The sequence below is a fragment of the Taeniopygia guttata genome, chromosome 2, assembly GCF_048771995.1.
Source record: "Taeniopygia guttata chromosome 2, bTaeGut7.mat, whole genome shotgun sequence".
NCBI classification, from domain to species: domain Eukaryota; kingdom Metazoa; phylum Chordata; class Aves; order Passeriformes; family Estrildidae; genus Taeniopygia; species Taeniopygia guttata.
Genome location: NC_133026.1, coordinates 140,094,441 through 140,121,706, shown reverse-complemented (window position 1 = coordinate 140,121,706; position 27,266 = coordinate 140,094,441). Strand labels below are relative to the sequence as shown.

At 37.7% G+C, this 27,266-nt stretch overlaps 1 protein-coding gene across 1 annotated transcript; it reads right to left on the bottom strand.

The window, feature by feature from the left end:
* On the bottom strand, positions 1-27,266 carry FAM91A1 (family with sequence similarity 91 member A1). Its single transcript, XM_030266655.4, has 24 exons — positions 26,795-27,266; positions 24,979-25,063; positions 24,133-24,284; positions 23,274-23,331; positions 21,661-21,728; positions 20,348-20,461; positions 19,234-19,324; positions 16,875-16,937; positions 15,700-15,806; positions 14,906-14,944; positions 14,692-14,804; positions 13,679-13,797; positions 13,161-13,273; positions 12,869-12,955; positions 12,312-12,444; positions 11,511-11,659; positions 10,994-11,128; positions 8,721-8,834; positions 7,769-7,841; positions 6,444-6,593; positions 5,870-5,977; positions 5,487-5,610; positions 4,405-4,474; positions 1-3,102 (listed from the first exon to the last, which is right to left on the bottom strand). Exons 1-24 carry the CDS (start codon positions 26,864-26,866, stop codon positions 2,926-2,928), a joined length of 2,514 nt encoding a protein of 837 aa, XP_030122515.4. The 5' UTR covers positions 26,867-27,266; the 3' UTR covers positions 1-2,925.

Here is a 27,266-nt window from a genome sequence, read left to right as displayed (position 1 = left end):
TTTGACCTACACCACAGTTTATTTGTAAACATTTGTTACATGTGTCAATAATTTAATTGAACACAGACTTTGTACAATTCAATGTATAATATTAACAATGTCACACTAGAAGAGCACAACTGTATTCAGTTACAGCTGTACTAAAAACTTCCAAAATACAAACCATTTGAAACACTGAACAAGAAAGTAAGGGCAATATGAGAACAATGAAGGAAAAAAGTGCAATAAATCATGATCAAAAAAACCTGAAAACAAACGTAACACACGTCTTAGCTGGCTCCTGAATCTTCAGGTATATCCATCTAGCTTCAATACTACTTGGGTTGTGCCAGAGCACAAAGCCAAGCTGTTTTCTTCAAGCTAAAAATCTTGCTGAAACAGAAACTTAAAACAGCTTTACAATGTGTAATGCATGTGATTTTTTTCCCCTGGTCAATAAAACTACCTGAAGAAAAGAAATTGATTTAATTTGTCTTTATTTGCAATACAATATAAAATAGATTCTTTTGGTATGAAGATCTTTGAGACCTGTTGGGTTTTAACACCATATTTAAAACAAATGTCACATAGTTTGAAGCCTCTTGACCATCCCAATCACTGGTGCTGAAATAGTTTCAGGAATTTCAACAGACTTCTTTGGTTACAATTTATTCAGTAAACTTCAGATATGCAGATTTGAATATTTAAGCTCCTAAACTAGTGTTGAAGCCCCTAAATAAGAGTGGCTTGAATTCTAAAAAACTGCAACACATCTGGAATTCTCACCATTAACTGTAAGATTTATGGGTATTAACCAACTCTGAGGAGCAGACTACTTTTATTGAGAAACTTTACTTTAGACAACCTAGTAACAAAGGATAATATCCTTCACTTAGCAACACTGAAGAATATGCAGTGAGAACAGTAAGTTTTCATCTATTTTCAAACTTTCATACAACTTGCACTATCAACACTTTACATACTAGCATGGATAGTGCATGGCAAAATTTAATACAATACAGCAAACTAGCTCACCTACTGCAGCTCACAGTAGCACTTAAAGTAACATCTATAGCCCTGGAAGTGTAAGCCATCACTACTGTTTAATTCCTCTACAGTGCCAGGTATTGGCTTCATCTCCATGTAACAGTTCTCACAGTAAAGGTTTCTCAGCCATTTATAGCAGACTGACATCCAATTCCTCTTCAATTTACTTTGGAGGAAATAAGGCAACTTAAAAACCGCTATAGAGAGTATGTATGTCCAGTACAAAAAGTCACAGTAGTGTAAATTACTAACTTTATATGGGTGATGTAACTGTGATATATGCAGAATGCTAAGTTCAGCTGTTGCTGGTAAAATTCCAGAACAAAACTGATGTAACAAAGCAGCACTGAGCAAACTGAAGTATTACAGACTTCCAGTTTCTTAGAGTACAAGTCCTATGCTTACACTTCAGGAATGTACATAAAGCCAGTGAAAAAGAATGGGATTTTCACAGTTTTATATTAAGTCACTGCATTATCCTATAAATTTGTACATTTGTCCTCTTCAAGCTTCTGACATGCTTTTTTAATGCAAAACAGGACACAAACCCAAATGTTGCCATTTTTCTCCTTGCAGCTGTTCAGCACCATTTGTGCTACAGATCTTTGACCCACTGTGTATTGCAGAATAGTAATGACAGGATGATTAAGTCTCATTTTTAGGTTTGGCCATTTAAAACAAGGCAGTTCTAGTAAAGAAGGGAGCTAGCAGAAAAGTCTTAAACTACCTTGCTCATCCTCCTCGTGTGCTAAACGGAACAGACTTTTTTAAGCTGGCAAAAAGTTGTTAATACCTAATATAAACAAAGTAAAGTCATGCTACATAAAGTCATCCCCTACAAATAGAGCCAGAACACGATTTTAGATGAAAAAGCTTACTGTTAATTTTTTTCATGATCATCAGCTAATAGTTCAAGGAACACAGATTCACTGAATTTTCCGTCTTCACATCCTCTGCTGTTATCTTCCTTTGCTAACAACTGATGTGAAAAAACAAGAGCTCTGTTCTTTCAAACATTAATCAACAGGACAGAACTAGTTATCTACCTTAAACTCATTTTATGACAACAGGAATTTCCCACAGGAATCATCACCAGCTTCAAATTACAGTCAAAGTCTCCCAGTGGGATCAAATTTAAGACACTCCTGGTTTCATACCAAGAGGAAAATTGATTAATCCATTATCATTAAGAACTCTGCAAACAGAGATAACCACCTCAGACCTTCCACAACTCCATACCTCCACCAAATACTGACAGAGATGGAAGTGCACCACTCATCTTCAAAGTGGCCTTAGGTCAAGAGCAGGACATTGACTCTGCACTAACTCAGCCTCCTCCTTCTATTGTACCGATTTGTCAAGGCCCCACTGTTAAGCTGAACTACAGAATTCAACAGTCCTTAATGCCCCATATCATCATGATACTTTTATTTAATCAGTTGGTATCACTGAGCTTTCAGAGGAAGAGCCAAATCTCTTACCTTTATACAGAAAAATTTTCAGTAATACAGTACAAAACTAAACAGAATTTATGTCTGAGTAACGAACATAGAAAACTACTATTGCAATTTTGTGGTGACAGCATAGAAATTTAACAATCATCAGAAAGCCTAGAAAGGGCATGTTTAGTTATAAAAGAAAGATTGTCTCAAGATAAAAATAGTGCTGACAGCTAAAAAGCTCTCTGTTGCAGCAAGATATGCAGTAATGAGTAACAAGTTCTAGACAGTTTAAGTACTTCCCCAATACTGCAACACAACACATTTTGTAACACTATTTTTACACTGGTTATGCTGCAGCAGCAGCATACACTTCTTAGTGGTTGGCACTAGGAATTAACCATAATAGAAGAAAGGCATTTAGTGATCAATGCACAAGAATCTCTATTTGACCTGTTCCCTAGGTGTGGTTGAAAAAAACTGAGGAAGGGGCCCATCCATTCCATTCAGATAATACACCTTCCTTGAACATGAGATTCTTGGCTGGAAGAGGAACACCCATGTCTGCAGAAATTGGCTGCAGAAGTGAACTTGAAGAACCAGCATCATGGAGCTGATCCAGCGTTGAAATACCTTCCTAAAAGCAAAACAAAGAAAACAGTGTCTTAAAAACAAAGAATATGACAGGTTAATCTAATCTGCAAATACACTTTGAGTTTCTGAAATTAGTATAATCCAGTGAATCCCAAATAATTATGGAAGTAAAAACAAAGCAAAACACAATTAAGTAAGTATACAGATGCCTCAGCCTCATCTTTGCATGCATAATTTGGTTTCCAAAAAACCTTCAGGGAGTTTAAAACTGAAGACCTAGAAATAATGAATGGAAAGCTCTAAAATCTTCAGGACATCTATCAGACTATCTATTTATCTTGTACCATGCTAAAATGGATACACACATTTGGAATTATTTGACCATATGCTGAGGAGTATTATTTCCCAGAAGTTTGGTTTTTCTCATCTTAAAACTCAGAGCAGTACCTTTTTTTTTTCCTTCTATGGACATCATCTAGAAAAGTGTATCTCAGAGATAGCATCTAACACATTAGGACAGGAGTCACTTGACACTGACAGCTGGTTTCAGGGCTTCAAATCTACTGGGAATCTCCAACATTCTCATCAGGAGACAGTTTCAGGATGACACCATCCATAACACTACCTGGTTAAGGAACCTGCAAATTCATCATCTTACTGAAAACAGAGTTTTAGAGAAAAGTATCATAAGACAGAGCACCTAAGCAGATTCTATGTTACACATGGCTTGCCTCCATGCAAAATTAGAGCAGGCTGCAGACCTGACATTCCTCTTTGTTTACTACACAAGAGCCTTTCTTCCTACCTAGACTCCTAAAAAACCTTCCAGATTATGTAGTTTCACATATTTACACTCACTGAACACTAAGGCCTAGAGGATCTTAGGACAAGCACAAAAGTAACTGGCATGAAATCCATATTAATATATTTTATTTTTTTTCTAATGAAACACTGATTTGAGAGGCAGATAAATTTAGCATCTCCCTGGTTTGCAGTAATTCTCTCCAACATATCCAAGTACCCATCACATAACCAGCAGAGTAGGCTCTGTTACAGTAGGAAGAGTGAAGGACAAGTTTGTTGAGCAAGTGCCATAAAAAACAATGAAATAATTATGCAGCAGAAGCAGCCACAGAGTTGAGTCAAGTATTAAATGAGGCTAAAAAAGGGATAGGGAAGTATTTCCTTTGTCCTTCAAATAGTTCTTGAGTGCTTAATAAAGTTACCATTTAAAGAAAAGGCAAATAAAGCAAACCATGTATGTTTTCATACACCCAAGAAAGGCACGTAAGAGGGCAGAAAAGGATGATAAAGAACAATTAGCATCTGGTTTATTGCTCCTTACCTGGAATGAATGAACAAAATTAAGGACCTGAAGAGACAGTTTTCTACTGGAATGTAGGAGTTTTTGAAGGCTGTAAAAAACAAAAGAAGCTATGGTCAAAGTACACCATTTTTTACCAGTGAAGTAACCCTATACTAACCTGCTCACAAATAACTCCAGTGTACCTAATCATGTGACAAAAGCTTTCACACATAAAGCTTGATAATAGTGTCATCATTGAAGAGGTGCTTGACTCATCTGCTTTTGAGTCTAGTCAGGTAAAAGCTATTTTCCACACCATTTACACTGAATAAAATGAAAACTACTGCAATTGAAAAATGTTATTTTATGTAGAATACATAATATACTAGACTCATTCTTATCTAGGACAGTCTGGTAACACGACTTTTTAGAAGTTTATTCGTGACACACTGATTAAAAGCAAGTCAACTACTATAATAAGAGCCTTAAGCCTTATTTTCAAGTATCCTTATATTTGATTTCCAGAACCGTGCCTTAGGGGAAAAAAAAAGCCACACAAAAATAAGCCACAAAAAGCCCCACCAATCCTCCCACAAAACAAAATAAACAAACCTCAAAATCCCATTGTTGAAAGAATAATCTTTCATAAAGAAAAGCTGCAGTAAAAAGCATTAGATAGCTGGATCATAAGCCATGACTCAACTTATCAAGTATGATACCAACAGTAAAGAAAATTTCCGTAAGAGCTAAATGCATTTTAAATCAAAGCATTACCAGCAAGCTTTCCTCTCCCACTCTAGAACAGTTAGGAGGAAGAAAAAACGCCTGTGCTAAGCCAGAAAAGGAAAACCTCTTTTCCTGATCTTCTTATAAACAGTTTACAACAAAGAATTAATTTTTGCTTTACAGAAACTATAAAAAAAGCCTAATCTTAATCTTACCACAACTGAAGACTAGTGTCACACATCTATGAGTCAAAAAACAACTCCCTTACACATCAGAATTAGCTACTCTATAAACATAACACAGTTCTAGTCTATAGTCATTGAGCTGTAGGTTCTCTTTTTGCAGAAGCTCCAGACACACCATCTGTTAAACCTGCAACCAGTAAATTAGTTTACCTTTCTTTTCTACATAATCCATGAGTTGCAATTTTTCTGCAGACTTTCTGATTCAACTCGGAACTGAAAAGTGGAATGCCAAAGCATAATTCCAGGGGAACCCATTCCAGTTCAGTTGTGGGTACTACAGAAGGAACAAGAGATAACCAATGGTAAGAAAAAGAAAGCAAGAAAGCTCATTCTGGGGTCAATGATCCTAGATTTGGATCGACTAGACAGCTCATGCTTTTTAAAGACAGCTCATTTACTGAACTGCTCAATTATTTAAGAGGATCTGAAGAGGAATTTCACACTGGACTTCTCCCAGAGAATAATCAAACAATGAATTCAGATTCTCAAAAAACAAGGTAATGTTTAGTACAAGCCCTTTGTCATGTTTTTACCTTCAAGGCTTTGCTTGACTGCAGAGTCCATTGAGGGTTCTTCTATTACCATCTCAAATGATTCTGTGCTCCCATTTACATCAGATCCTGATGCCATTTCAGTCTCTCCTAAAGGCAAAGTAATTCTTACATAAACATGCACATGAACAGAGTTTAGTTACCTTTACCCAAGAACTTTAAATCTACAAAACTAGAAGAAGGCATAGGGAGAAACATAGGGTCAGACTCATTTTGGGACTGAAGAGTTATTTAGGGATCCTCAGCACTTATTAAAGATTAAGCTCTGGCATATAAAAATGTCACAATTTATTTTTTATATTTAAAAGAGTATTTTTTCCCTTTATTAACCGTTATAGTTCAGTCATTTATCAATCTGTATTTGGTATTTCTGAGCCAGTCTCAAAGAAAAATTAGCAAGTAAGCATACTGCCAATAGATTTACACTCAAAAATAGTTCCTATCTGTGTTGGATAGCATTTTGTAGAGTTACAAATCAAAGAATTTAATCCTTTGCTCAAATGACTGTATGTAAAATTAAGGGGACACAGATAAAAAAGAATTATTGGTAACCAACCTCTTCCATCAGAAGCATCACTCAGCTTTCTGTTAGCATGTTGACTTGAAGGATTCAACATTGTGATATAGCCACAAAAATGCTGCAAGTCCACTTTGTTTCTCAGTATTTTTAAAGCTGTATGAATGCCCATGTTCACACGAGAGAAGTCTAAGGAGGAAACAAAGCATATTCCAGTGTATTTTAAAAGAGACCTCCGCATAACCATGTGGTTCCTCTCTAGGCCAAGGTAAGTTTTTTATTTGGATTTTTCCTACATGTAATGCTACAACTTAGTGATCACATTGTTAGATATAGGATAACATCAAGCATGAAGTAGTATTTTATAGTATAGTAAGAGAGCCAAGGAGAAAAATAAATATGAACAAAAGACAATCTCTCTCCTACACAGACACATTCAAACAGCAAAAATAGCAAGGTTTAGCTAGGAATCACATGTCCAGCTCTTTCAGTGTCAGAGTCTTTTATGGCAGATGCAATGCAAGATACATGCTTCACATATCTGAAATTCTGAAGAATTAGAATACAGCATTAGAGCTAACAACAAATTTCAACACCGAGTTGTTCATGTCAGAATTTGAGAGATTCTAACTTCAGGGTTTCTTCCAACTTGATACTAGATGAAAAAACAGACATATAAGAGACAGCAAGTATAACATTAACAAATTCTGAACCTAGTAAAACAAAATTAGGAAGTTAGTTTTATTTCTACTTGGCCCAGACTTATTCTAAGTGGTAGCCTAAATAATATTAGATTTTCTACCTGGAAATTCATACTTTTATGACTACTCTCACTTAGAGAGGTTATAGCCTCAACTATGGAAAGCTTCTGTCCTTTTCACCAAGGAGTATTGAGAACTTGTAAATTCCTGCCTTTCAAAATCAGCTGAGCTAGGCAGACTTTGAAGGAATAGATTTTGCTAGCAAAGTTTTCCTGAGGAAAAAACCTCCATGGTAGGTTTCTGGTGCTAATAATCAAGGTAAGTTTTGGTCTCACCTGTCTTACAGTTCAGAAATGCTCAATATACTATACAGAAGAATTATTTATGCAGTTAATAAATATGCTAGTTAATAATTTTTTACATCTGTGTTAGGAGATAAGAAAGGCCAGAAAATACATTCTAATAGGTCAGAGAAGATAGAAAGGGTAAGGTGATATCACTAAGCTCAGAACAGACTTGTCAACCATTTGAAACTTTCCATTTTCTCATATAACTCATAAGATGAAATTTGTTTGAAAACTATTATTGCAACCTTACTGCACAAGGTGACGTACAACAGATGTGTAATGTAATTTAGAAGTTACACGGAAGATGATCCATTACCTCCCTGTTGCTCAGCTTCATCAAATGGGAAAGGTATATGCATTGTTTCTCCCATTCCATGCATGCCATGACCCTGAACATCAAGAAATTAAATTAAGATCAGAAAAAATACCCATCAGCTTAGCTCAGTCCTACTTGTGCTCCCTTTTAAGGAGTAGCACCCAAGCTGATCAAACAAACTAATGGAGGTATTTATGCATTAAACATCTTGCTCAGCTGAAATAATTTAAGTACCCCACCTTTGCTCTTAAAATGCATGTGGTAAACACAGTGAGGTTAAGTTTCACTGAAGAGGAATATTTTTTCTCTCCAATTACTGGCTATAAAAGCATTTTCTAAGGGCTGAGCACTTCTGGAACAAAAGGGACTTCCCACCCCTGCATTTTTCAGCAGTCACAGGCTGCTTACAAGCTGGCCTTTGAGAATGTGTAATTTTATGTTTGTTACAATATTAAAATATCTATTTATTTAAATTATTAATTCTGAGAGCTCAGCTATACCAAAGCTATTGATGAAGAAATAATTTTAATTCTTCCAAATAGAAAACCCCAACTTATTCTGCTGTTTGTGATAAACAGCATGTTTTGTTCATACTCTACTGTAAGAGCTATAAACCAAGCAGTCTGAAAAGCTGTATTTCTTAAGTAACAGTTCAATATACCAGTTATGGCTATCTAAAACCCTTGTGGACCCTTCACTTTCATCCCTACTTTAGCTACCAAAACTCGTTATGCTTGCCAATAATACCATAACAAATACATAGTGTGAATTCAGTTCAAAACCTGTGTCTTAACCACCACTGAATCACAGCAGCACTGCCTACAAAAGTTAAACGTATTTTTCAGCTCTTGAAAAGTGTAATTTTTCTACATTGTTAACATCCTCTACCACAGAACAGGTTAACTCAAAAAAATTGTGCAGGTTTTCATAATTTATACAGAGCACTCTGTACCTGAATTAGAACAGCAGAATGAGTTAAAGCATCATTCAACATTGTGAGCACATTCGAAGTAGGAACTACTCCTGGGTCGTGACCCCAAGACGTAATTAGTAAGCGATCATAACCCTGGAAGAGAGAAATTAAGAGTGTGACTAGTAGTAATGAATTATCTAAGCACATAAAGTGAAATATTAGAGCTAAGCATTAGCATATTGTTACAACTAGGAGGTTATTATAGGTAACTACAGCTCTACAGTGCTATACTTGTAACCATGGACCACTCATATTCCTATTCTTGGTAAAGACCTTTGAGATACTGAGGTTTGCTGACCTCAAAGTTAAGATTCTATTTTGGACAGGAGTATCTGTCACCAAATCCTGTAAAGGTATGTGGCCAGCAAACAGGAGATTAATATAATCCCACATAAATTTAAAAGCAAAATATAAGATGGATAAACTAACCCTATCAGTAAAGAACAAAGATAAATCAATCCCTAAAATATCTATCAAGGGCAGGGTGGGGAACAAGAAGACAAAACCACTAAATATTTCCTAGTTTCTCAATTTTCACGACTGAATTCCACTACATCTCCATAGGATTTCTAGAAATATCTTGACAGTTCCCTAAGAAAATGATGTTACAGAACAGGAGCAGCAGGTGAAAAGCACTCATATTCCCAAAGAGGATAAAATATCCAGACTGGGAGATCATTTAGTTCAAGAAAATCTGTGTGTCCTGTCAGCACACTGAGATTCATGCAGTATTTTGAAGTTTTCCCAGGCTACCACACTGAATGCTTCTTTACTAACAAAAGTGCACAATCCATACATGTCCAGGTGGTTTAAACGAATTACAAACTAGGGTTTGAATCGAGGTCATCACCAATGGTCTTACAAAATACCTTCTGCTCTAGAAGACTTGATTCACTTAATCCTATGTGATCTTACAGTAAATCTTAGAAATACAGGTATCTACAAAATTTTTGAAATCATAAAGGGAAGGAATACATGAAAGGTTTGAGGAATGGAATCTACAAGTTCTAGTGCTAGAGACAACTGCTGATATAGGTACACCAAAGAATACACTCCCTCTCTGAATGTCTCCAAACCTTTCTAAAATATTTAGTTCCTCATGTATCTACAAGATGAAAAAAAACAAGACAAAAACTTTAGAGGCCTCTCTGCAATTATAAAATTGAACAATACTATTTTAAAATTCCACTGTGAGCAGCAAGACCCAAACACCGCTAAATGCCTACAGCATTTCAAATCAAAGTCAATAGATGCAAAGAGGTTTTGGTTCAGGCAAGTTTAGAAGCTGTCATGGCCACTTGACCAACATTTGTATAGTATACAGAATATCCAGCAGTGCTTCTCTGAGGTACATTTGTCTTTATTAGTATCTCAGAGACAGAATGGGAGAAGGCAGCATCTGAAATCTTTCAGGCAGAACCTGATCACCTGTGCTGTTTTGTGGGACTCCTTGCCAAAGCACTGTATGAATAATAAAAAGTTAGGTGGATTCCAGCCTGGAAGGAATTGAGGAAATCAACTCATCAGTGCAGAGTCATCGACTCAGTCACAATCTCTGTGTACAGAAAGTAACATGCAGCCAGGGAGTTCCAGACCAGAACACGCAGGAGAGTGGAAAGCTCTTACAAGGAAGTACTACATAATGTGCTGCTTCTCCCTGCTTGCAGACACTGCTACAAGTCAGGCTACAGGGCCACAAATACTGTTTTTCCAACCTAATGCAACCTTTATTGAAGTATTCTGTCATTTAAATTGTAGGGAAAATTACAGCAAATAACCCCAAAGTCTCTAGCACAGACTTGGACAAACTGGAAGTGATCATGTTGGCCATCTTCTAAACCAGGCAGAATTGTATGTAGAAGTGATGTTTCTTGCACAATGCTAGAAAAAAGCACAATATACTAGGTCTCTATCTTTCCACACAGCTCTTCTACATTTTTCTAACACTCTCTGTGGACAGGCTAACAAACCTCAATTATTAAGACTGCAGTACCACATTTTACACTTAACTTGAAAGGGGTGGCATTAAATATACTGGAGTCTCATTCTGAGAAAGGGAAAGATATAAGTAGCACTCCTTTATCAGAACTTTAAAAGAAAAATCAAGATGTTGCACAAAACTTGCTTCTAGAAAAGGAACATAATCTACAATGAATTGTACCTCTAACTTCAACTGTTATCTCTAACTAGCATACAGCATATCTTTGAAACACTTGGAGAAGGAAGGGAGAATAAATCCACACACAGACTACCTGAAAAACATCAGGGAGTTTTCGAAGACGTGTTCCTTTAGAGAGCAACAGGGAGGGTGGCCCTTGTCCAGTTATATGGTATATATACAGTTTGAACCAAACTGAACTGACTTCTGGTATTGCAGGCCCAATATGCTGAAGAGAGATTATTCAAGAAATTAGAAGTAACTTCAGATTGCAACCATCATTCAAGAAGAAACAGTTTAAAAGAAATATAAATCCAGGTTTTGAGCACTGAAATACAAATGCATTACTCTCCACTAACTATATTCTAGGTACTTAGTCCAGTGACACAAAAGTCCTCACAGCAAGCTGACAGTAATGCATTTTCTATTAATATAAATTCAAGAACAAAATATCTGTCACTGACTCCAACTTGAATAAAAAAAACTGTTAATAAGCTAGAGTTAATTTACTAAATATTCACATTTTTCCTCAACTTAACATTTTTTATTATATTAATTACAGTGATATTCTACATGTTAATTATTTTCTCACATCTAACAAATTTTTTCACCTGTGGTGTACAGCTGCTAATAGGTCGAATTTCATTGGTAAGTGGTGCCATGGAAACCAGCAGAGTGTAATTTTTGTTGAGAACCCTGCTGCAGGTAGCTGGATCCAAACCAAGCAAACTCTCACATCGTAACAGGTCCAAGGGGAACCCTATGTTCAAAACACAAGATTCTTGAATTATCATTTAAAATGCAACATGCAAACACAAACTATGATTTCAGATTTTCCATTCTCTGCTAAGCCATGAATACGTATTTTCCACAATGAAGTTTTAAACACTTGGGATGAATTTTAATAAAACTGTACAAAATTTTAGCAATTCTAGGCATACAGGGCTGTCTGACACCAGACTAGTTCCTCACCAACTAACTGAAAACAGGAAATAAACACAGGTATACTGAGAAAATTAACTAAGTTTTAAAAGAAAAACCTAAAAAGTTGTCCCCATTAGAAGAAAACATTCCTTTACATGGCTTGAAAAATGTTTGACAGAACAGCTGACTCTTCTATATGGCTTTCAGAAGCATGTGATTTTAAACAATCTCTTTCTCAAGTTCAGCTTGTCTTGCCTTTATTACACTTTAATCTGTTGCTCTGGATCTTCAGTGCAAACCTTAGCAACCAAATCTGTCATTCAACAAGCAAACCCACGAACACAGGCTTAAAAGATGATTAAAAATATTTCAAAATATTTTTAAACAAGTAGGATACTGACTGCTACAAGAGCAGCAAGGGCAGAAAGCTGAGTTCACAGCAGATAAGTAAACCAACTTAGCAGGATTTCCAGACGCGCTCACAGTACCATTATTTGGTTGATCAGGCTGCACAGCTTGCGCCCCCAGGTCTTTATTGTGCCGCAGAAACAGTATCGTGTTTCTCAGTGTAAGGGCGTGATCAAAGTAACGCTGAGCTTCTCCCTCCCCTGTGCTTTGAACCTAAACAAGAAACAAAATAAATGCATACAACTGGTAGGTTGTTTACATTAATACCAATTACACCAAAAAAAAAATAAACAAATTAGCATTCTAAAGCTTTGTATCTGAGTAATAACCCTGCAGATTATATGGAAAGGCGATCTACAGCAACTATTAAATGAAAAACAAGTCTTGGCCATGTTAGTGGAATGGTCAAAAAGTACACAAAGACAGTATCTATAGCTCAGAACCATGACTCACTCTTGAGGTAAAAGGATAGAAGTGTCCAGTCATCTTGACTGGTATGAAATGATACAGCAATTAACAGCACTTCTACATGATTCTACAGTTCTTTTTCTAGAATTATCATCTTTAGAAGGTAAAGTTGGGCCCTTTAATACTTCAAGTGCTGTAAAAGCATTTTGTCAAACACGTAACAATTTACCTTTTCCAGCTCCACCAAGAAGCTGTCAAGACTCTCATCTGATAGTTTCCCAACTTCAAACATTGTGACCGCATGACTTTTTAAGTTCTGAAACAACAAAACAAAACTGTCTTCTTTGAGAACAGAATGGGCAAGTAGAAGCACTGTTAAGCAAAACTACTACTTAACAAATAATACAGAAGACATTTTTAGTATTTATTTTTTAAATAAAGCTGTATTCTATTGATGTCAAAGTAATTTAAAACTTTACATATTTATTCTTGGCATAAAACATCAAACAATTTGGACATACTGGTGAGAGATTTCCCATCATTAAAAAGGCAGTGAGAGTAGAATCAAACAGGAAGGCAATGCGCTTCGTGTGTCCACTGGACAGGTTCAGGCTGCTCACACTGGCTGTTTCAGCTAATAGAAAAAAAAGGGAAGTAGATGATCACATTTGTCTTATTTAAAAACACCATTAAGTTTAATCAAATCTAATAACAAAGGAAAAAGTTAGTTATCACTATGTCAAGTAAAACAAAATTCCCTTACTACTACTAAACTACTGATTAGTTTAATTCAGAAGTTGGTATGTTTGTGTCAAGTTTATATCCACAATACAGATGAGTTTCATCTTCAGAAAGAAGTTATTTAGCTGAAGACTCAAACCAAGACATAGACACCACCTCCCCTGCTGAGTAGTCCATATGACAAAATTATCCACATAATCTGTGTTTCACTTGTTTCTAGACCTCTTTAGAGCCTATGCCACTCTATAAATATAAAAATAATTGATCCTAATGTATTAAAATTTACTGTAGGGCTAACCTGGATCATCTTGACTGTTGGTATCTGTATCTGTGGCTGATGACCCAGCTTCCTGTACAGGACTTCTGTTTTCCCCACTGTCCCATGAAAGCAGCATCTTTTGAGGATCCAAAGTACTCCTATTAATGTGAATTAAAATCCACATCTATTGTTCACTGTAGCACCAGAGAAGTAGCTCTGCCTTCCAGTGCTAAGTAGTCCATGCATAGGCATATCCAACACATGCCTTTCAATATGTCCAAGCCCTAAATCAGTGACATTTAGTATCCCTCAGGGTCCTGCTTTAGCTTCAGCAGAAAGGCTTATTTGCAGGACTGGAAATATCAGACTGTGAAAAGAGCTTAAAAAATCAATCCATCATCATTGAAGAATCCAATAGAAAAAAGCTAACCCACTTTTTTCTCACAGTCTGAAAAAGCATTAAAGAAAACAGACATAGCAGTAATTTTAAATGGCTTAGCAGATATTGAGCTGAAAGCACCTAACACTTCTTAATTAATGCAACTTGGCATTTCAACTTGGAGGACTCTGTTGACTGGTATTAACAGTACTTTCCTGGGAAGTGACACAGGTGCACACTTACGTGAGAATACCACTGACAGAACTGCAGTGGGTCTTAACAGCAAACAAACAATCTCTATGCACATATTCACTGCCAGCAGTGCCAAGAGCCACAGCCTCTGTGACTGCACACTGACAGCTGTTATTTCTGGCCCCAGGAGTCTAAAACAAATACACATTCATCTGCTGGAAATGTGAGCAACTACATACCTAAAAGTAAAAAAGCCACTGCTAAGTAACAGCACCAAATGAAGTACTCTGAATTTACATGCTGATAACCATTCCTCATCCTCAGATTGACATGAGGATCACATATTCTTGTCATTATACACATTAGAAAACCAAGTGAGATTTGTTATTGCAGAACTGAAGAAAGCAACCAATACCTTTAAAAACAGATGTTGTAAGTTTTCCCTTCAATGAGAAAAATAAGCCAGAGTAAAGACACTTACTTCAGTCTGTTTACTGAAGGAACATTCTTCCATGATGGATGAAGATTATCCAGGTTTATTACTTGGCCTTTTTTATGAGCAAAGCCTAACCGACAATACATGGACACAGCATTCTGCAGAACACACACAGAGTAAGGAACTGCTCTGCGAAACCAAGCTTGCAAGAAAGTGAACTTTCTGTATACAGTTAAATGAATGCATTGTACTCACATACCTTCACTAAAGATAAGTCAATCTCTAACACATTTGCCAGCTTTAAAAAAAAAACAAACAAGAAGACAAGTCAGCAAAACAGTATTAACAGGGCAGGTAATCACAATTTGTGGGATTTGGCATCTTTTTATTGGTTGTATTTCTAAACCCAGCCTGTACTGGTTGAAACAATTTTATCTGCATCAAAGATGAAGAAAAAAGAGCATGAAGCCTCATAACTGTCCCACTTGAAAGCATGCAGAAGAAATATGAGGCTATCTTCCACTTTGTAATTTCTAGGCTAACCTTGTATATATCATTTTAGGTCAGCCATGTATGTCAGAAGACACGCAATGAGGAAAACAAATCCTGGATATACTTAATGGGTATTTTTCAGATACGTATTCAGTTAAGTTTTGAGAAGAGCTTATGAAAACATATTTCTCATACTCAAACTATGCTTATGCAAAAGCAACATTCCTATTTTAAGCCAACACCCTGTGTGCTTTCACTGCCAAAGAAAAAAAATTACTTGAACGTTTCTCACATTATCAAAAACAGACTTTGTTTCAGTACTGGCTCATTTATAAAAGCCTACTTCAATCAACTCTGTATAAATTCATCTCAGCTAAAGTAATTGTTTCACTGAACTGAAGGTACTCCTTCAAGACTGAAGCACTATAGAAGCTACAGGTTGCATCTTAAGCCTGGCAGTATGTGTAAACAAAACCACTGTATATCAGCCAGTTTTGGCCGTGTGCTTTGGCCCATTTTCAAGTATTCCTGTCTCTCAGACACAGGTCAAATTTTACTTACCTCTGCCACATTAGTATGTTCATCTATTGAAACAAATATCTTGTACAGTAGTGTTTCAAAGTAATCACCTTGCACTCTGTTCATCACAAAACCTTCAAGTGGTGGCACTGAAATAAGATTTACTTTCAAAATCACAATTTGGTAACTTAATTTATTGAACTGAAAGTGTACTAAAACAGAAAAATTAGTTTACACTTTCATTTTCATGGTACCTGCAATTTTGAGACTTTCCCAGGCACAAAGAATAAAAAGCTGAAGATAGCATATGAGGCATTTAAAATTCCCCCACTCCCTAAGAAAGTAATGCTGTCAACATGTTTTCTTATAGAAACTAAAGCCATGCTACCTTCCATCACAGCCTTGCACTTCCCAGCTCATCAACTACAGATAATTTCCAGTGTCCAGCCCATAAAATGATTTTGTAATGTGGATGGAGATTAAATCATGACTGTGATTGGAGCAGGACATGAAAAAACCCACACCACCCTCATACTCTAGAACTGAGACTTCAGAGCAATTATCTAAGCAGTAAGTCTCTTGTATTTAGAGGACTTTCACTTAAATGATCTCTATACAGCAATGCCACGTACTTTTGCATAACCAAGTTCCAAAGAACTTATGCCTTTGCAGATTATAGTGAATTCCGAAACCCTTGAGACCTCTCACAGCATAAGAAGCTGCTCAAAGGGCAGCTCACATACTGTGCTAGTCTAAGCTCCTACACAGTCCTCAGGCACAGTCTGTGACTAATTGAGGTGACAATACCCATGAAGAATAGAACTTGTATCTATTAAAATCATACATCTGTCTGGAAAGTAGTCAAAAACCTAGGTATGTTTGGTAAAGTAACTACAGTTCTCTATTCTTCCTTTTCATTACAAACTTACAGGAGGGTACTTATTAATTCATGCCATGACTCCCATAAAAGACTCTCATTATACCTAAATGTGCACTCAATACAACCTAAAACAAGTTGAAATAAATCCTATATACTATAAAAACAATGTTTTAATTGGATTGAAAACATTTAGTCAGTAAAGGGTTTCATAGCTCAAATGTTTTGTTTGGGCACACAGATGCAGCTGCAGACAAGCAGTCTCCAAGACAGAGAATTACAGGACAATTTAAAGGAAACTGAGAAAACACAGGTATAATAACATGAAATATTTACTTACCTGCAATACAACTGTCATCAGATATTGGTACATCAAGGTAAATAAATCCTTTGTTATACAAACCTTTTAAAATAAAAGAACATTTTAGAAAAAAAGAAAAATAGCATTTTTCAAAATACTGAAGATATAAAGCAGACTTCCCCACCAGCAAATCAATTTTGAAGTAATTTTTCCTAATAGCCTCCCCAGTAGAATATTTCTTTGCAATGCACAGATCAATAAACCACACCTAATACCAACCAGGTGTCCCAATACTCTAATACCACCTATTACCCTAAACCAGAGTTTCTCACTTGCAGACTGATGCAGCACACTTGGCACTCTGCAAGTACTTCCAGGACAGCACAGCAAAATGACCAAAGATTAAAGTAGCTAAATTTAAAAAACATGAGCAAATCTCTGCCTAAATGCTAACTTAGTTTTCAACATCATCACTGTACTGTCGAGAAGTGGGATTTTTATCTTCAACCGGCTTTGCCAGCTGAGGATGCTGGCCTTGTTTGGCTACTCAGGCCAGAAGTCACACACATGGTAGCAAGGATACAAATTAAAACACATCAGTTCTGGTGGTCCTTACATGTCACACGTTGTGTTTTTACACAACTGCAAAAGGAACTTCTGGTGCATTTCAACACAAAGAAGCAGCAAAGCTGCAACAGATATAGACAGACATGCATACAACAAGGCCAACAATATAGTAAACATTTAAATTGCACTTTCCTAGCTTGAAACTGATTTGAGCACTAAGCATCTCAACTGGGTTCTGCAGAGAAACCAGCAAGAAGTGATTAAGAACGGGGAAAAAAATATAGTATGGTTATCTTTAGAGTCTAAGTTTTGTAACAGCTATCATAGAATTACAGAATGTGCTGAGTTGAAAAGGACTCATCATGATCATGGAGTCCAACTCCTGGCCCTGCACAGCACACCCAAGAATCACACCATGTGCCTGAGAGCATTATTTAAATGCTTACTGAACATTAGCTACACTTTAATGGCAAAGCATAAAGCTGAACTGCATAGCATAAATATGCCAAATTTAATGTCAGTGCTTTCTCTGGTGTTACCCAAGACCAGTGCATCTACACCGGTGGCAGTGAAGTGACCAAGAGCCCTCAGGTGAAGTGCTACTGAACACCTGAAGTGGAACTGTCAGGAAGCTTTACATACACAGAGAGCTCAGCTATAATGTGTGCCTGTACAACTATAGTGTATCTAGTTAAATTACCATCCTCAATCAGATCTTAAATAAAATGCCTCCATTAACCCATCAACTCACTTGGATTCACGTTGATTCACTGTCCAGCTCCAGCAGTAACATACACAGCTTTACAAAATTATCTGTATCAACAAACCAGTTTTAATGGATCAGGATGACATTACAAGTCATCAATATGCTGAGTGTGGCTTACACTGCCTCTCCTTTAGATCCAGCTCTTATGACTGATCCGTCCTTATCTATACACCTGAAATGTATTTGTGACATTGTAGCTTGGATTCAGCAGCCCTCTGTGCTGAGAAAATATCATCTTTCTCACAGTCCAATTACATTAATTATATGTGCATTTTTTCCATACATTAGATCCTTCTAAACCTCCTAAATCTGAGCTATAACACTCTCCAAAAAAACCAGGCCATTTATAAAGGAAGAATATGAAGTGGTTTTGGAATCGACATTTTATTAGGCCTTCTATTGTTTCAGATCCCCTCAAGAGTGTGAATTTTACCTACCTCACTTTTTAATTGCTTTGTTCTGCTCAGTAACAGGCAATGGAATTCTCCCTCAATTTCTCATTAAAAACTACAGTGTGAAGGTTTGAGTGCTTGTAGTAAGCCAAGCCCTTATGGACAAGACTTTTTCAAGGCGGATTTTGTCAGTGAATTTTTACTCCCTAATATGATTTGTCTATACCTATTACTTTTTAGACTGAAATAGAAAGCCAATAACAGCTGTAGACTTCTGTGATACAAGACAGATCCATTTTATGGTATTAAAATGGTAGAAAAATCTTAAAAACTCGCCTTTGGAAAGCAAGGAGTGCACTTTAATTACTCAGGATTATCAATTCTGATATTTTTAATTTTACTTTCTCTTTTTCTCATCTACATTCTCTTCCCCCACAAACTTTGTCAGCTTCTAATGAAAGAATTTGTTGACTCAAACAAATAACAGAGCTGCTAATTGCTCACCATTAAATCATTTACAAGATCTAGACTGCAGTCTGTACAAGCTTTTGAATATTTGCCCCCAACTCTCCTTTATGCCTCAGCTGCTTACATCACCTTTATTCCTAGTTCCCAGACACAACGAGAATTTACTAAGCAAGATCTAAAATCAGAAATGCTTATTAAAACTTACTGTGAACTACATTGAAGTCTAAGGAACCAGCAAGTTGAGGACCTGAATCAATTATCTTATCAATAGCAGACTTCTCTGATGTAGTACAAATCTAGGTTAAAAAAAAACATTAGCAGAAATAAGTCTATGCAACTTAATGCCACTCAAAAAACTCCCAAACACTTAAGCCTCAAATCAGTCATAAGTAATATAAGAGTACAGGGAGTAACCCACATTCCTAGCCAAAATATTTACACTGAAGAATTAACTGCAGTTTCTGTTAAAAGTCTCTAATTTTTTAGCTTGTTCCCACACAAAATTATGCATGCTCTTGGAAAGGAAATTAATTGCAAAAGAATTTGGCAAGTGAACTCCACAGTAAAAAAGATTTGCTCTCTAAATCTTCCAAACAGTGTTCAGCCACACAACTGAATCATGCTAGAAAGAGGCCCATTACAACATCAAAGTCATTGGCTTAAAATTAACTACCCTGGGTTGCTGGGATGTCCGAATATGAGTAGATTAAGATATTTCAAAAAAGATATTCCATCACTGCTTTAAATATGTTCTAATCTAAACATAAAAACTTCTAGAGAAGAAAATAAATCCAGATCAAATGACTGAAAAAAACCACCTGTGAGAAATGAAAGCAGAATGAGGATGAAACAGTAAGTCATCTCACAAGCTTTTTACATGCAAACAATGAATAACTAAGCAGACACAAAGAACAGAAACAAAGAAAATATGTATCAAATACACTGCCATTCTCATACAAATTACAGTGAAGCTGAAGATACAGTCAAAACTGACCTGTCAGGGCTTCAACATGAAATTTAAGAAAACATACTTTGTTGTTTGTTCCCTACAAATCATATGATCATGCACATAAGTTACCACAGACTGGTGGATGCAAAACCACCTCTACACTGTACATAGTGCAGAAAGTACAAAGGGGAGAGAGGGCAGAACATGTTAAAAAAAAAAATTCCATTAGTTACAATCTCTAAGATGCTCATAAGAGAGTTGCTGCAAATTTGTAACATAATCTTTGTGTATTTCATGTGAAAGAAAGCCCCTGCTTTCAGGGACTATCAATATTCACCCAGATTTAGAGATGCAATCCATACTACACTACCTTGATGTCATCCTCAGTGATGTAACCAGCCTGCACGACCCACCATGCTTCTATAGCGATCTCCACGGGCTTCACAGGCAACAAATCATGGGCAGTTTTCCTTCTGAAAAATTTCTGCAGTGGTACAGTCCATTTGAGATAGTAATAAAGAGCACTTCACATGCACAGACATTCATTTACCTTTATAAAAACTGATCTGTATGAACACCCATTTTTAAGTACAATATATTAACAGACTGGAGACATGCATGCTATTAGCGTTGTCATTTAGCAAAAATTTCTCTCTTCTCTCAGATCACATGGAAATAGAAAGGAAAAAAATATTTCCATCTGATATTGTTAAATCTTCTCATAAGCTCATCCATACTGTATGTGTTGCTAATTAAAATCCACACTATTCCATTGTAGTAGGAGCAAGTCAAAATTGAAACTATTTGTGACACTTCCAATTTGAACAGGTAAGAGAGCACAGTATAGAAATAGGGAATTTTAAAGAAGTTCCATGATTTCAAAAAGCACATTTTAGGAACATATTTAATTTACTTTAAGGAACAAAGTACAGCATTCTCAATAAGCGCAGTGCTAACAAAATTCAGTGAATGTCAACCCATGAAAGAAAAAACTGGAGAATAGTGTTTATTTATAGAGTTACATAGCTTCTCTTTCATTGCACAGTCATTACTTTTTGGTTCACTATCAGCTGCATATTTTGGCAAGCTCACTTCCAATTAAAAGACTGTGAAGCTACTTGCAAGAGCACATCTGAGATCCCCAAAGAAAGAAAGGAACTTGCAAACTAAAGGCTCAACTTCTATCAACCATCACAGTGTTTTCCATGTGTGCTGTTCACATCCAAGGATGTCTGTGCACTCATTACATTGTCTTAGAGAAAAATAAACTCCAAGAATTTCCACCTAGATGGATCACTGTTCCAGAATAAACTGATCTCAATGACACACATAGGAACATGGAATAATTCTTTCAGAACCAGTAGTATTGTTCCTTGCTTATAGTGGCCAGGAGACATTAGTTATCTGGTACCATAAAATACAGCTCCAAAACTGTAAGATTAACAAAAATTAAAACATAGTAATTAATATCTTTTCCTTTACTATAAGGAAAGTATAACCCAAAAAGCTCTTTGTTAACTTGACAAAACAAAATTAACAATACACTACATCACATTCAATTAGCCACACTATTAAATTGACCAGGACCAGAAAATTATTCTATTTTTCAATTCCTATGAAATAATATGGGGTAGAGGGACAGAAGGGTAAAGGAAAGGGAGGGGAAATTAAAGACAAACTTACTTTTGAAGACCTGCATTGGTTCATTAGATCAATATACTGGTTTCTTCCTATGCCAAGAAGTCTTAGGCCTGAAAAATAAGTAAGGTTTTATCTATCTTAAGACAGGTTTAAGCTGAAAATATATTCAACATTCTTCAAAGAATCAGACCTTCTTCTTAAATAACCTTTTTATTTACTCTTATCCAAACTTAAAGGACAGCTATAGGAGCTAAATTCATTCCATAGTCCCTCCCCATTCTTTCACTGTGTACAGGTCAAGGGAAAAAAAAAAAAAAAAAAACAAATACCCTATCACTCAAGTCACAGGGTAGCAGGTGATAATCCAACTCCTTTCCTCCTATACTCCCATCAACAACTTCAGATTAATAGTAATAGCTTTTCATTCCCTTAACAAAGCCCATGCCATGCACTGGATTAGAACTCTAAGAACTGGAGACACAAAAGGCTACCTAATCTTTTAAGGAATATGATTAAAATATAGTAGAGTTAAACTGAATCAAAATTTAATTCCATAATCTTTAGCTTTCAATCATTAAGGAACCACAAACAGACAGTAGAAAACTATTTATTAGTTTTAAGGCATATTCAGTCTCAGCTTTAACTCCAACTTCTAGTTCAACACTAGCATTTATGAAAGAACTGTAATTAAGGAAGTTTAAATCAGTTACACTGCAATCACTGCAGCTGTGCTAAGATAACAGAATTGTTGGGGGGACAGCAGAAATTAAACAAAAACGGGAAAACCTCTTTCTTCAAACTCCTGAGTTACACTAGATTTCAACGAGCAAAATGGTGCTGAGTAAGTTCTTTCTCATCTGTTTCCCTGCTGTGGACATTACAGAGAGGCTAACTAGTAGTTATCTGAGAATATCCTTCTAAAACTAAAACAAACCATTTACAAAAGCTGCAGGCTACTCCTCACCTGACTTCACACTATCCTTAAAAATAACTTTATGAATGCACACCAAAGGCGAGGAATTATACGTTAAATATAGAAAACATTTCAGTGGCAGGTTAATAACATCCCTGTGCCATCAGTTTACATTTTGCTCTTTAAGACTTCAGAGTAGGCTTCTGCTCTCCTCTACTAGGTTCAAAGTTTTTGCTTTCCTAAGCTCCTCATCCCATACCCAGGTGTAAGAGAAACATCTGGCACATCCAGAGGGTCATAAAATACCAGATCCTCTTGCCTCTTTTCTGGTACATCATCCCTCAATCCACATTGATGCCAATTTACAAGAGTGTCAGCAGCCTCCCAGTGTCCTGCTGAAGTCTTCTGCCCAACACATGCCAAAAAAAAACATACTTGGAAAGGATCAGCACTTCAGTTTGCTGACGTACAACAACGGGAAATGCAGGCAAGTAGGAATGGACAATCAAGGACACAGGCAAGGTTTTGTACCATGCCTAGCTGTATTATAACCAGCCAATTCCAGTCCTGCCATACTGACAGAACTCTGTATGAAGGGCACACACTTAGTATCACTATTTAAATGTTTTTGCACCTTCATTCACATGCTCATATTGAAGCAAACACATGCCCACAAATCCATTTTCAGAAACTCCTTATTTCTAACTCACTGAAAGCAGTAATTCATCTAGGTAATACTTACAGTCAGCAGCAGTGAAGTTGGGTAAAGAATCATAGCTTTTTTCACTGTTCATTATATCCTTAAAAAGAAAGTAAAACTTTTTAAGTTGCAAGAAGAAAGTCATTGTTTCAGAGGAGCAAGTCCAAAATTCTGCCTGTCCTTTTTACTTTGAGAATGAAATGAAATTTAAACAGAGCTATAAAAGTCCATTTCCTTATCAAACAATTATTTGATAATTACACAGTAAGTTGAATACATAAAATATGAGACTTCTGTTTAATGTAAGCTTTGAAAAGAAAAATGCTGTCTGAAAGACTAACAAACAAAATCCTGTATCTCCCTTCACAAAAACAAACCAGCACACAGAATTGCTAACAGTAATAACAGAATAAACAAACAACTAATCCATTATGTCTGCAATCGCTATATACAAAATAAAATAAAAGCACTTCAAATATCCAATGAAAACAAAAGAAGATTGCCAGAGTGCTGACAGAAAACAGAACCATCCTCATTCTCATAAAAACAGATCTGCTTCAGGCTTCTCAAAAAGTTTCCAACACAGTTGAAATGAGGTATTTCTTTAACGGTTTTAAGCGAAGACTCACAAATCTCAACCATCAAAAGAGAAAGTCTGGTCTCAGAATGAGTCCCACCCCAGCTCCATATGACAAAAGTCCAGCTCTTGAAAGGCTAATGGGGCAGAAGAGAAAACACTGCAGGTAAAAGCAGCTCTCTACAAACTTTCCTTACTTTTTCTTTACTTCTTGGCAGGCCCACACAAAACCAAAAAAACTACCTGACACTGCCTCGTATGCATTACTGGGCCATTACCCACACCTTCAGATGGAGAACCCTCCCACCACAGTTCTGCACTCACCTCCATTATTCCTGTGTAATAGGAAAATGGTGTTACCCTCAGACCTTTTACCATGATGTCAGACAAATGGTACGGGTACAACATGAGATGATCTCGACTGTATTTTAACAGATCTTCATAATATTTACGTTCATCTTTCTTGACATGCTTAACTACAAGGGGAGAAAAAGCTACAATGTTCTATGATGTTCAACTTTGTAAAAAAGTGTTACAACAAAGGGTTAAAAATAGCAAAATGGCGATTGACAGAAAACTACAAGCAAAATAAAGTAGGGGTGCAAGGAATCCAGCATCCAAGGATTTCTACACATCATGTAAGTAGCCTCAGAGACTTTAAGGAGCAGATTTATCTAAAAGGTCACCAGGAAGTGGCCCATTGGGATAGAATGCTTATGCAGGTTGTAGAAAATGATCTTTTAAGTATTGAAATTATTATCTGCTTTGGGAAGAAAAATGGATTCAGTCAATTTGAACTAAATTGAAAGTCTACAAACAAGTCATAGCCAAAAGCTCCTGTAAGTCTGGATAACTGTCTGCATCTAACCTAGTGACAAGCTTAACTAGCCAAACCCAATCTTAATTTCTTGGAAAATGGCAGCAGAACTACAGTAGGAACTTCAGTTCTACCTGCCAACTCAGTAACCTTCATGAGTGCTTTGCTACAGAAGTTGTCAAATGGACTCAAAAGTCAGGATTTTTCATGCTTTTATTATTTAGAAGCATTTATTTTCAAGGAAGGAAAACCAGTTCAGCCTTTGAACTGGACTTCTTCTTGCAGTTTTACAGTAGAGACAAGCTTCCACACAGAAGAATGGGGCTCAGAAGTTACTTTGCTTCTTTACTCACCTAAGTTATTCCGGTACCGCAGCTGATTGCGGATGCTGTAGAGTACAACTTGCCTCTCATATTCCCTCTGGGAGTTTCCAAGACCCTTGAAAACATAAAGGACTTTCAACTGACTTGCACAACCCCCCACCTTTCAGTTGAACCACTGCCAAGTGTCTTATGAGGAAACATATGCAGGCAGTTGCCTTTGCTCAGGGAGTCCCCCAGTTCAACATGACAGTATCTTTAGTCTCTCTAGCAGTTCAAAAATACCTTTAAATAGGTCTCTACACAGGATGAATATTTAAGCAATCATTTTTAGGTTATTTTTTTTCCTAGTACCACTCTGATAAAAAGGGATCATCTGATTTTCAAATCAGACATGATGCATCATTTACAAGCATGTCATTTAGCCTTGACAAATTACCCAGAATTAATGTAGCACAAACAAGCATGGTGCATGATGTGAAGCTTTATTTGCTGCACCTAAGAAACCCTTTTCACAAAAAAAAAAAAAAAAAAAAAAAAAGGTGAAACAGCTCAAGTTGCAGCTTTGCGGAAGTTAAACTATCAAGTGACCCTAGGTCACAAGATTAAGGAACAAGCACAGCACATTATTTGACTGTCATGAAAGAAGATAAAAAGAGAACTTTGGTTCATGCTTTAGATGCTTATTTCAAGAACTATCACCTCAATATCCGCCATATTACTCTTTGACTCTCCATCTGCAACAAGTGATCTGGATTGTTTGGTTTTTCTCTTCCCTCTCTTGATTCCCTCTCTTGATTCCCTCATTGATGTTTATATTAAAAGAGATTCTTTGACAAAAAGGCACTTGACTGCACATATGATATAAACAAGAAAGCTGCACACAAACTGCAGAAACAGATATTGAGAAAGCAACACCTGATATCAGAGACAGGGTCTGGAATTGATTAAATATCTAAAGAGGGAGCCAAGTGTTTGCTGAAAGGACAAAAATATTAAGGACTATACTAACAATAAAGTAGACAAAACAGTATTCCAGAAGTTATATAAAGTAAATAATGCAGTAAATACTGGCATATTTTATATCTTAAATCACAAAGCCAATATGGCACTCAGCTGGACAGGTAAAGAAAAATCATTTATTCTCTTCTTACTGGTCCTTAAATCTCAAACTCAGGAAATCGCATTACTCGTGGCCTGCAGCTACTACTTATCCTCTCCACCCTTGCCCTGTGCAAGAGCAGGAATTGTTTAACAGCATCTGCCTCAAAGCAGTGTAAGACTTTGGAACAAGAACTTCCTCTCAACTTGAAACAATACCTCCTCTTTCCTATCAGAGGACCATTAAATCCAGGCAATCAAAATTTCATGAGGTTTTCTTTTCCATGAGCCACTTGCGGCAAACAATTCTCTGCCGACTGAAGCACGGGGCTGCACAAAGCCTCCGAAGGCTCCTGTCCTGCTGGGCTCGCACCGCTCGGGGCGGCACAGGGGACCCCCGGCTCAGCCGTCCGACACCGGCAGGGGCTGAGCGAGGACCGCATCTCCCTCCGGCCGCTGGGACCCCAAGGCAGCCCGCGGTCCCCTCTCCTCACTGAAGCCACACACACACCGCTCCCCGCTTCTCGCACACGGAGCACACGCCGTTTCCTCAGCCGCTTCTCCCCACAGAGAGCACGCACTCACTCGGAGCCCCCGCTCCCCACAGCGGGGCCGTGCACACCCCACACCCCCTGTCCCCACAGAGAGCCCCACAACGCCCGGGCCCGCCCGCCCCGCCCAGGGCAGCAGGGCCGAGTGCCCCGCGTCCCCCCGCCGCTGCCCCGGCCGGCAGCCGGGCCGCCCGCACCTGCCTGACGCTGGCGGGCAGCCGGGCCCAGGGGTAGTTGTGGCGGATGTGGAACTCCACGTCGATGTTCATGGCGAGCAGGCCGGGCCGCGGGCCCCGCCGCCGGGAGGCGCTCCGGCCCGGGAACGAGCCCCAGCCCCGGGAAGGAGCGCTGCCCTCCGCCCTCCGCCCGCCGCCCGCCGCCGCGGCCCGAGCCGCCCCGGAAGCGCCGCGCACGCAGTTCCGCGGGCGGGGCGGCGCTCGGCGCGGCCGGGATGGCACCGGAGCTCTGGGGCGCGGCGCTGGTGCCTCGGGACGGCGATCGCTCACCTTCCTGCCACCCCCGACAGCGGCTGACGCTAACCGGGGACAGAGCCAAGCCTGAAGTGCCTCTGCCGCCTGCTTGGTTCGGTTTAACAGCAGTGTCCTCCTAGTGCCGCTCGGGGTACACCCGGGCAGATGCAGCGGCACAAACGAGTATTCCCCGGCAGGG